This window comes from Aphis gossypii, unplaced genomic scaffold (assembly GCF_020184175.1).
Source record: "Aphis gossypii isolate Hap1 unplaced genomic scaffold, ASM2018417v2 Contig00572, whole genome shotgun sequence".
NCBI classification, from domain to species: Eukaryota; Metazoa; Arthropoda; class Insecta; order Hemiptera; family Aphididae; genus Aphis; species Aphis gossypii.
The window spans coordinates 1-11,720 of record NW_026083169.1 but is presented as its reverse complement, the minus strand read 5'-3'; the positions used below and the strand labels follow the sequence as shown (position 1 = coordinate 11,720).

Below are 11,720 nucleotides of genomic sequence, written 5' to 3'. Positions count from 1 at the left end.
TTCTTGGAAGAACATTATTTTAGATTGTAAAAGAACGATATCCGCATTAATATGAGCTTCATATTTTTTTAAAGACCTTATATTGTGTGACATGCAGGAGAGTGGCATGTTGTGTGTCACAATTCTAGAAAAGCGCGGAATAAGAGCACAACTTGGTGTCCTGAGTCTGCACATTTCATGTTCAACTTTTGCAGAAGGTTTTGGTGGCTTTGCAGGAAAGTAGTCTATACGCAAACTTGAGCCGAAGTTGCTCGACTACATCCTACATATAACATATTGCACTCCAAGAGTTTTTGAGGTATATGAAATGCTACAGATTGATATGTGGCACCTTGACTTTTGTGTACCGTCAATGCCAAAGCTTCTACTAAGGGCAATTGCATTCTAGTTACTTTATGGTGCTCTGCATTACCGAGTTGAAATTCTAATTTTATGATTTCAATTGGTGTCCACTTGCACATATCATCTGTGTGTTCGCCTTCGGGTTTAAGTTTGTCTCTTATCTTCTGTCTGGTTAGTGACCCCACCTCTGGCTCATCAAACTTGATCCAAACCCCTTTTGCAACTTCTTTACCTCCTGCAGTCTGTCCTTTGTTTATTTGCATGAGTTCTCCGATTGCACCGTTCACTATGCCGTCTTCGGTCGAAATTTTAGCTATCACCATGTATTTAGCTGTTTCTTTTAAAACTAATCTTAAAGCTAAACCCATAGTCTTTTGTCGTGGCAGTTTCTTGGCAGATTCAATATCCGATCGTTTCGCAGACGTATCAATGGCTTCGGATATGAAACTAACTTGATTCATAGAGTTAAGCACTCTCTTGTTCATTTCGTCGACTTCGTTATTAGTAGCCCAAAGATGCATTACTTGTGGTTGAAAAGTAATGTCTAGGTGGATTATAAGATTTTGGAAATATTTTACATCAGCTTCCTCCAACTGTCCTCTGGCCAACTTTGTTAACATTATTGCAAATTTTTTGTCATCTTTTTGGCGCATTATTTCAGTCAACTCATAAAACTTGAATGTTTCCCAAATAGATTTAATCGATAACATTTCTACAGCACTTGGAAATTTAGACAATATTTCTTCAAAACTATCGTACAATGGTGTTGCTAATACCGGTGCTAATTGAAAGAAATCGCCAAACACTATTACATTTATGTCACCAAATGGTTTATTTATTCTTAATATAGACCTCAATCGTTGATCAATGTATCCCAGTGTTTTTATGCCAACCATGGAAATTTCATCAATTATCAAAAGTTTTACATTGGCAAACTGACAACGTAGTGTATTTGAAATATCTGAACTTAACTTTGGTAATAATCCGGCAAATTGATTCAATGGTAGTTTGAAAGCGGAATGAAGTGTTAATCCTTATTCCATATGCAGCTTTACCTGTTGGTGCTGTCAGCAATACGGAGGAAGTGACAGATCATCTATATCTGGTCTAAGATTTGCTATCCTAATTACAGATTGTGCTAATGCTCGTATAAGCATTGACTTTCCAGCTCCCGCTGGTCCAGTGACAATACTTTCATCGCAGTATGACCTTTTCCCCATAATTGACTTCTTATGACATTAGTTGTATGATATAAGAGTTGGCGTTGACCGTCTTTAGACATCCGATTAAGTCTTTAAACTGTTCATTGTCTATGAGGTGCACTATTATCTTACCACCATCTTTAGGTGAATCTACATCTGATGTATTTGTATTTTCAACATAATCTCCAACATCGTTTATTAGCAGTGTTGTGCCTAAGCTAAATTTAGTTAGATAAATTTATCTAGATACCTCATCTAGATAAAACAATCGTATTTTTTATCTTATCTAGATAAATTACATAATTGGTATCTAATTGCCATCTAAGATAGAAAACTTCGTCATTTAAATGAATTTATCTAGATTGTTCTAGAGATGTAGTCTTTGAAAAATACACGAACATCATATTTTCCGATATTATTTTTATAATTTATTGTATATGAAATAATTATAGGTACATATAACATATATATTAGATACTAGAAATTATTATTGTTGGTCCTCGTCAAACGTCAACAGATAAGCTTTGTGTATATTATATTATATAATCCAAGTCTGAGGTCTAAAAATAACTTGATAGTACTGGCAATAATGATATTATTATAGTTTAAAAATACCAATAACTAATAAGAATAAACCACCAGTTCCACTCCCTACCGCCCAACAACCTATCCTGTATCACTGCAAGTTAAACTATTTCATTTATCATTATTCATTACCCATAGAAAAGTATCACTATCAACGAAGTCCGCGTAAAATCTATATCCATGTGTTTTCTTCGTCTACTTTTACTGATTGATTAGTGAGTAGTGACACTAGTCAGTTAATTTTTTTTAATCTATTCGCTTGAATCGCTTGATCAAATTTTAAATCATGGATCGATACGTTACATCGACTGATCGATGTGTTAAGAGATCTCGCCTTGCAGACACAGCAGAAAATACGAATGATCCGCCAGATGAACCAGTAACTCCGTCTATAACGGCCATAACTAAATTTAAATATTTGTTTGGTGAATTTTTTAAATTAGTGTCAACTGATGGTGAAAAGCTAATAGCATCATGTCTAAACTGTCATAAGACTATAAGTGCGTCTACCAAGTCAAGTGGAAATTTATTGAGTCATATTAAAGTAAGTTTTAAATAATACTGTAGATATCTACAATTAATAGTGTTTTATACAATTTTCACAACTACACATTGAATATAGATGCTAGTGTGTAATGTTTCATATTTTGTATTTATAATTTATAAATCCTATTATTATTTATTAGTTTGCCTAATGGGTACCTAAATTATTATTATTATTACTATTTAGTTTATGTATTAAAGCTAGGTAACCATAGTCCATATTACAATTTGAAAAATGTACCTAGTTTTACAAAATATTCTAAATAGTTAGCTTTAATAATTAAATAATTTTAAATAAATATCTTTGTCCGAATTAAAATTTTAAATATATACCCATACCTATTCCTACTTTTTTTATTAGAAAATGAGTATCTATATATTTTTTAAATATTTTATCAAGTAGAATAACTACAAAGTTAATTAATGAATTCATAGTACCTTAACTATAATAGGTTTATATTGTGTATATATAAATTATAATAGTTATGACTATTATACTGTCATACATTACATATATCCAGTAGGTACTACACCAATAATTAATAAACTATAACATAGGTACATAAGCATAAAGTAGCCTACATATCATTAACATTAAAATAATTATTCAATTTTTCTGTTTTAATAGAGTCAACATTCATTCTTACTCTCTAAAGTAGAGATAGCCAGAACTAGAAGTAAAAATAATTCTAATTCTGTTCAAACAAAAATGTTTGATGTCCGTCCAAAAACAGTGACAAAGGAAATGGTAATTATTCTGCTAGTTTTGTAATTTTAATATTTATTTGTGCAATTTTTAAATCTTTTTTAGGACCTCAAGTTCCAGGTTCTAGTAATTGATAATAATGATAATATATTTTGTTTATTTTCAGGTTAAGTCCTTAGTATTTGATTATATTGTCAACGAAATGTGTCCATTAAGGACATGTGAAAAACAGAGTTTTAAACGTTTGATTGTTGGACTTACTGGATCAAACGACACAATTATACCCAACAGAAAACAACTTTCAAAACATTTAGATTACAAATATGAAACATACGTATCTATGTTAACGGATTTGATAGTAAAGAATAGTTTTATTTGTACAACAGCTGACATATGGAGTACAAACAACCGAAGTTACATGGGTAATTACTTGATTTAGAACACTTAGATGTAGTCATTTGAATGTAGACAGTTGGAATAAAAAAAAGATAGTATATAAATCACTCAATTTATAAGTTATTTATTATAATACGTCCAAAATGTATATAAGTATTTAAATATCAACAAATTATTAATTATGTAAAATATTTAGTTATTAATGTTAAAAATTAAAAAATTAAATTAAAATCTAAATCTTGTATTATTATATTAAAAAATGATCAATATTTTTATTTATACAGATAAATACTTATAATATGCTAATAATTTAGTTAAAATTCTATCTTGACGTAATATATAATATTAAATAACAAATGATTAGGTTTAATATGATACAATACCATATTTTTTAGTTATATTATAAATTATAATAGTTTTATAATTTATAAATATAAATCAGCAGAACTATTTTTCTTATTATATTTTAATATTGATCTACCTACTATAATATATTTTTTAAATTTCAATGCAAATATTTTTATTGATTGATTTATATATTTTTTTTTTTACATACAATTGTCCCCGTGATCAAATAGCTTTGTTCCTATTCGGTAGTAACTAATGAGGCAATCTTTTTAGTTTATTTTTTAAATTACTGAATATGTTATTTTGATCTATTTCTAGGAATGACATGTCACTTAATTGATGAAGAAACATTTGTCCGGCATTCATATGTCCTTGGATGTAAACGAATTAAGGGAAGCCATAACTACCAAAATATTGCCGAAGTTATATCAAAAATAACACAAATATACAACATTGAACATTCAAAAATAACTCATATTATTACAGACAATGCTGCAAACTTTGGAAAAGCATTCCGGGTGTACTCTACTTCTCCAAACATTGTTCAAAAAGGAAAAATTAATGATTTAGGTAATTTTGATGAAAATAGTTCTGTTACTTCAAATTCTGACAGTGGATCAGACTGTTCAAATTTTGACTTAGAAAATGTAGAATTCAATGACTTGTTTTTAACTGCTGAATCAAACACAAAGAACGATGGTACACTTTGTCTACCAAGACATATGCTTTGTTGTGCTCACACGTTAAATTTAATTGCAGCAAGTGACATTTCAAAAATTTCTGATAACAATTATAACAAAATATCCAAATCTACTTTTACTAAATTGACAAATTTTTGGAATTTAGCAAGTCGAAGTACCGCAGCATCTGATAAAGTGTATGATATTTGTAAGTGCAAGTTTCCAGTTCCAGTAGTGACCCGGTGGAATTCATTATACGATGCAACCCAAAAAATTTTAGATCACAAAATGAACATAGGAATAATATTTGAACAGTTACATTTGCCCAAATTGAAAAATAATGAGTGGGGGTTCATAAATGAATATTGTAAGGTTATGAAACCATTAGCCTTTTCATTAGACAAGTTGCAAGGTGAAACAAAAAGTTTCTTGGGGTATGTTGCTCCTACTATATTAGTGCTAAGAAAGTTACTGATACTGAATCAATCTGAACAGTTAATGTATTGTAAACCTTTGAGTCTTACATTATAAATAGTCTAGAAAAGAGATTTAATTTTTTATTTTATCTAAATGATCCTAAAAGTAAAGATTTCATAATTGCTTCGATTAGTCATCCAAATTTAAATTGGATTGGGTGCCTGTTCGGTACAAAGATTTATGCAAGAAAATATTTATTGAAGAATGTAATTCTATGTCCATTTTAACTATTATACAGCCAGACTCTGCAAATGAAGAAAGTGATTGTACGAGTGATAAAGAGTTTTATGATAATTTATACTCGCATCATTCAATAAATGATTCTCTGAATGTCATAGTGATGGAATTGACTTAAGTCAAGAAAATGAATCAAATGTACAAGTACAAGTAATAAAATTTTTGAATTCAAAAAAAAGGAATTAGATTTGTTAAATAATTATCCAGTAATTAAAAAAGTATTTATTAAGTACAACACAACTCTTCCTTCGTCAGCACCTGTTGAGAGACTGTTTAGTGGTGCAGTACAAGTTTTAACTTCGAGGCGTAATCGCCTTGGTGATAACACATTTGAAAAATTATTGTGCTGTAGAAACATGCAAAACTAACAAGTATACAAAGTTATATATAGTATTGATTTTTTTTTTTTATTAAATCTATTTGGTTTGTATAATAAACATTTAAATATATTATAATTCAAGATAATAGTTTAATAATTATATACCTTTATACAAAGTATTCTGCCATCAGTTGGCTTCTATCTCCAAAACTAGTATTCCTTTTCAGAAAATGGTGTAAGTATTGATATTGTTGTTGGCATGATTATTTAAATTATTACACACATTTTACAAATAATTATTAGTATTTAAAACTAAAATTATATATAGTCATATTTGTAATAATATTTTATATACATAACATGAAAAATATAAAATTTAACAAAATCATGTTTTAAGAATAAGATTTATAAAAAATTATCTCATTTTCATCTAGATAAAATTGACTTTATCTGTATCTATATCTAGATATATTTTAATTTATCATTATCTATCTCTATCTAGATATATTTTGAGTTCATACATCTTATCTATATCTAGATACAAAAACATTATCTAAACACAACACTGTTTATTAGTACATCGTCTGGTACCCAATCTTCATCGTCTACAAGCTGATTGTTGTTACGGCCTTGTTCCCCTTCTATTTGGATTTCATTATTGTCTAATTGGGTTTCTTCTACTTTATTAAACTGTTGGTATAACTTTTTAATTTGATCAATGTTTGTTTCATACACTTGTTTACAGTTAATATCTAACAAATCGGTTATTCATCGCGCCATGGTAAAAATAACATAATATTTTCTCTGTAAAAGTCTTGTTCATTTTTATCCACATTAAACCTAACATACCGTATGATTTTTCTGATTTTACGTTTATGTATATACTTGTTTGGTTTTCCGATTAGAGTGGAGTCAATTGGATAAGTGGTATCAGGTTCATTATCAGTGTCAGAATCAGAACTGTTGTTAGCCGGTTTTTTTTTACCGCGGACCTCATAATTGGAGCCAAATTCTGCTAAAGTTACATCTTCAAGACTGTGTGGTCTACATGAATAGTATTCATTGAGACCGTCAAAAAAAATGTCATCAGATTTTGGATCCATTTCTCCTCTAACTGCCATTGGTTAACCTAACATTCGAGTTCTTTTATCAGGATGGCTAGTGTTTATAAATATATACCCAGTTGAAGTATTGCATTGCTTCATACCTAAGCAAGTGTACACTGCTTCCTGTGCAGAGATTTCTTGACTCCCTGAAAAAGTTGACGCTATTTTTTTCAGTTGTTCTTTAACCGATAAATCAGTAGAAGACTTAAGATTTTCGACAATGTCTCTCATTAGTTTTGATATTCCACGTTGGCTTTTTCCAATATACTCGATTACATATCTAACACAAGAATAAACGTCCAATATGAACTGTATATCCATGTTAGATTGCCATAACGGAAATAATTTTTCATTGAATCCAGAAACCATTCGTTGTTTTATGGTACGTTTTAGAAAAATTGTTGGCCGTCTGATAACAGTTCGAATAATGGATTTATATTCATTAACATCTTTAATTGACAATTTTTGTAAAATGTCTTCTAATGTTGGATCTGAAGATGAATCACTGTCCTTGAAGTCCCTGAGGTATTGCAGAAGTTTTTCATATTGTAGTATACGAATTTTTCTTGTGATCGGATTACTTATGTCTTCTGTTAGCGGAGTCAATATACAGGTTTCATTCATTGGCGGATATGGTATGTTGAAGCGACACTTTTTCATTTGTTTGTCTTTGTCAGTTCTGTAACAAGTGTGTGTATGACTATAAGTATTTTTATGCAAATACTCATGGGCCGGACTGCCATCGTCTACCATACACGTAATGTATTTGTTGATAAGTGTTACACATGCACCAAAAGTTTCTGGTTTGGCTGGGTCGAAAACAGGTGCATTGTCTAACCACAGTAGCATGTGTACATGTGGACTGCCCCTATGTTGATATTCGACACGATAAAAGAAAAGTTTCACACTGTGTTCTTTGAAAATAACATTTTTGGACTTGATCAATTTAAAAAGTGCTCTAAACCTATGATCAAAATAAGTAGCACAAACAACTGGGTCTTGTCGAATTAAATCTGATTTTTTTGCATAAGTTAGGACAGTATCATCAGACAACGTTTTGGAGTAACGCTGTTTATACAAAATCTTTAACAAATCAGTCCAAGTTGATTCACTAGGGCAAAATGTTAAGAATAATGTCGGTTGACCTTCTTGACGCACCATGGCAAAAACATTTTTTCTCATCGCTGCAAGATATGAAGGTGAATTTTGTACGTTGTGTAACATTCGGTATCCTTGATCGTTATCTATCATTTTGTTTAGAAAAGCTGGATTTGCTACGTCATTCGCAGTTGTGTTTCCTTTTTTGTTTTTTCGTAAAACAATTTGCACATTGCTTGCAATGAGTTTTTGAACTAATACTTTGCATTTAAAAAACAAGTTAGATGAGTCCGATGCAAACCTTCGATCTACGTTCAGCAGTTCAGACCTTACTACTTTTGAGTAATTTTTTAAAGGTGATTTATTTGTACGTGGATGCCCACCAAATAAATCAGGAAAAGCTTTTTCCTCTGCATGGTCATCAATAAGAATTGATAACGGTTTCATGCCTTCGCCTGGTGCAAAAGAAACAAAATCACAGTTTTCAATCATCGTGTCCATTGATCCCGGATTGATTGGTTCAATATTTGTGTCTTCGTCGTCGGTTTCTTCACTTTCATGATCCGAGCTATTTTCTAAACTTTTTGTTGTTTCTGACACATGCGCCATCCAATCTTTGTCTATTACAGCATCTTTATATAGAGGTTTTTTAATCAAATCATTCAATGCTGATACTACTAATGATGGTCTGACATTTTGATAAAGATAATGCTGTTAAAAGCACGATTTTCTTTTTAATTTTACCTTCATCATCTTAACTGCAGCTAAATTTTCAGCACGAATTGGCAAAATAGATGTAGTCTTAATCAGATCTATTGGAACATTGAGAACGTTACCTTTAATTTTTAGCTGTCCATCACTGCGAAGACATTTGAATATTTTCATAAACGGTAATCTAAGGGAAACCATTTGTTTTTCTATTTGATTTAATTGCGTAACTGAAGACGGAACACTGTTTAACTCATAACCATTTCTTATGTACAACGGAGGAACTTTGGATTTTTTTATATGCGGAAGACAACTGGAACATATCGTCACAGTATTCTTGGGATCACTTGGAATTGACATTCCCAATCGACTGAAGATATCAGAGTTGCATTTATTGACACTGGATGGGAAACGTAATCTATGACACGAATAACATTTTTCTGATAAACCTTGAGACCTTTTCAAAATATATTCAGATATCAAAACATCTTCCTTCTGCCTAGTTTCATTTGCTTTTTGCCGTTCTCGTTTTTTATAAGATATTGAATTTGGTGTTTTTTTTTTTAGTAGATACATTTTGACATAGGCTACTATCCGATGGTAATCTTCGCTTTCTCATGTTTCGAACATTTTGAATTTGATATGTTTTTTTGAAAACTGGATTTTCCATTCGTTTCAATCTGTTCTTCATACTGGCAACCTTGTTTGCATTTTTTATAACTGGATCTTGCAATCGTTTCAACATGCTCTTACGACTGGCGATCTGGTTGGCTTTTTTAACATCCGGATCTTGCAGTCGTTTCAACATGCTCTTACGACTGGCGATCTGGTTGGCTTTTTTAACATCCGGATCTTGCGGTCGTTTCAACGTGCTCTTACGACTGGCGATCTGGTTGGCTTTTTTAACATCCGGTTTTTGCAGTCGTTTCAACATGCTCTTACGACTGGCGATCTGGTTAGCTTTTTTAAAATCGGGATCTTGCAGTCGTTTCAACATGCTCTTACGACTGGCGATCTGGTTGGCTTTTTTAACATCCGGATCTTGCAGTCGTTTCAACATGTTCTTACGACTGGCGATCTGGTTAGCTTTTTTAAAATCGGGATCTTGCAGTCGCTTCGACCTGTTCTTACGACTGGCGATCTGATTAGCTTTCTTTAAAACTGGGTCTTTCAATCGTTTTATTGTACTTTTTAAATTTAACAATTTTCTTTGATTTGTAGCAACAATATCATCAGACGCACGGCTTAATTGTTTTCTCAATTTATCCTTTTCAAGTTCTTGCAAATGAAGAACAATGTTTTCGCGTGATATTTTTATTGCTTCTTTTTTATTTTGTGTACGTTTACTCGGACGTCCCATTTTATGAAAAAAAAATATATATATATATTAGACAAAAATAAATAAATAAAAATAAACTTACAGCTAAAAAAAACCTTAATACTAAAAGTTTTTAAAAAAAAAAACAACAACAACTGCTACCTCTGTCAACCAAAAAAAAAAAATACAAAATTAGCTGATAATTAGAGTATATAATATTATAAAATAATTAATTTGAAAATTACCTTAACACAAGTCACAATCACAGAAATCCAGTAAATGAATCAAGAAAAAAATGATCTAAAACAAAATTATGAATGTTACCAAAAAGAAATATATAATAAAAACACCTGAATTTTAGTAGCACCGCTATTATAATATGATAGAGTGTAAGGACACAACCTTAACATATTTGACATTTACAATTAATATACAAATACATACTAAATTCCTAATTTATTCATTTTCCTTTATTAAATAAAGTAGTTATTTTTTAAGAGGATGCTATCCATACATTTGTTGTCTCCGTCTTACACACGCCCGATATACCAAAATTTCGTTCACTAGTTTCAATAGTGGGCTGTTAATTTTGATATTGGAGTAAATTGACCAATTATACAATTTTTATATAATAACATTATCTGTGTTTAAGCGTTGGCTTCTATTCTATAGTTTAATTCTCAAGCGGGATATGAACATTTTTAATTTGTGATATTTCACTGCATACTTGCTCATAGTATGCTGGAAAAAATTGAAAAATCGCCAAAAGCACAGATAATGTTCTTACCTAAAAGTTTGATAATAGGACAATTTAATCTAATATCAAAACTAACAGCACACTATTGAAACTAGTGAACGAAATTTTGCTATATCAGGTGTGTGTAAGACGGAGACAACAAATGCATGGGTAGCGTCCTCTTAATAAATAATAAATATATCTAATATTTTAAAAATTAAGTACAATTAAAATATTAAATAATATCTCCTACTCATAATGTCTAATAAGTATTATATTTTCAATAATCAAATGCTAAATATTTTATGGAATCCAAAAAAATTAAAGAGCTTTATTTATATTTAACTATTATAGGTATTTATTATTGTTTAACACGAAAATCATAATATATGAGTACTTTTTAATTGGTAATCAGTCAAAAAGTCTATGGAAAAAAGTCCGAACACATGTTTAGTGTCGGACAAACAAAAAGTCCGAAAATACAAATTATTCTATTAAATTTTCATTTATAATTGTATAATTTATTATCCATTTTAATCAATTTTAATAGGTATTTTAATATACATGTATTTATCTAGAATCTAGATCTATATAATGTTTGTTCTTTTATATAATAATCGTGGTAATATTGATTATTGTTTGTAGGTACATAATATAATTTTATGGTAGCTAACATGTAGACATACAGCCACATATCATAGCGATAGATATATCTTAGAATTTAGATCATATACGATCTAAGAGATATTTAATATAATATAATATATAGGTAATTAACTATAGGTAGTAGATTTCCGTTTTATTTTTTTTAGTTATACGAAATAATAAGAATAAGAAAATAGAAAAAAAAATATTAGTTATAAAGAATATTTTGTATTTTCCGAGTTTTTGTTAGAAACTAAATAATGTGCTAAGAATT

At 30.1% G+C, this 11,720-nt stretch overlaps 3 protein-coding genes across 3 annotated transcripts; 1 reads left to right on the top strand and 2 right to left on the bottom strand.

The window, feature by feature from the left end:
• Positions 1–224: 224 nt before the first annotated feature.
• Positions 225–1,238, bottom strand: LOC126554655 (uncharacterized). The gene has a single exon (XM_050209711.1). The coding sequence runs from the start codon at positions 1,236–1,238 to the stop codon at positions 225–227; it is 1,014 nt and encodes a 337-aa protein (XP_050065668.1).
• Positions 1,239–3,309: 2,071 nt separating this feature from the next.
• Positions 3,310–5,333, top strand: LOC126554654 (uncharacterized). The gene is made up of 3 exons (XM_050209710.1): positions 3,310–3,420; positions 3,545–3,800; positions 4,441–5,333. The coding sequence occupies exons 1-3, from the start codon at positions 3,382–3,384 to the stop codon at positions 5,331–5,333; spliced, it is 1,188 nt and encodes a 395-aa protein (XP_050065667.1). The 5' UTR covers positions 3,310–3,381.
• A 3,946-nt stretch (positions 5,334–9,279) lies between these two features.
• Positions 9,280–10,107, bottom strand: LOC126554652 (uncharacterized). The gene has a single exon (XM_050209709.1). The coding sequence runs from the start codon at positions 10,105–10,107 to the stop codon at positions 9,280–9,282; it is 828 nt and encodes a 275-aa protein (XP_050065666.1).
• Positions 10,108–11,720: the final 1,613 nt, after the last annotated feature.

What these genes read in the sequence shown, in the direction of transcription:
- LOC126554655 (XM_050209711.1), bottom strand. Translation starts at nt 1,238, where the DNA reads ATGGTTGGCATAAAAACACTGGGATACATTGATCAACGATTGAGGTCT.
- LOC126554654 (XM_050209710.1), top strand. Translation starts at nt 3,382, where the DNA reads ATGTTTGATGTCCGTCCAAAAACAGTGACAAAGGAAATG. An exon ending in AAACAGTGACAAAGGAAATG is followed by an intron (nt 3,421 to 3,544) that starts GTAATTATTCTG and finishes GTTTATTTTCAG; the next exon opens with GTTAAGTCCTTAGTATTTGA. An exon ending in AAACAACCGAAGTTACATGG is followed by an intron (nt 3,801 to 4,440) that starts GTAATTACTTGA and finishes ATCTATTTCTAG; the next exon opens with GAATGACATGTCACTTAATT.
- LOC126554652 (XM_050209709.1), bottom strand. Translation starts at nt 10,107, where the DNA reads ATGGGACGTCCGAGTAAACGTACACAAAATAAAAAAGAAGCAATAAAA.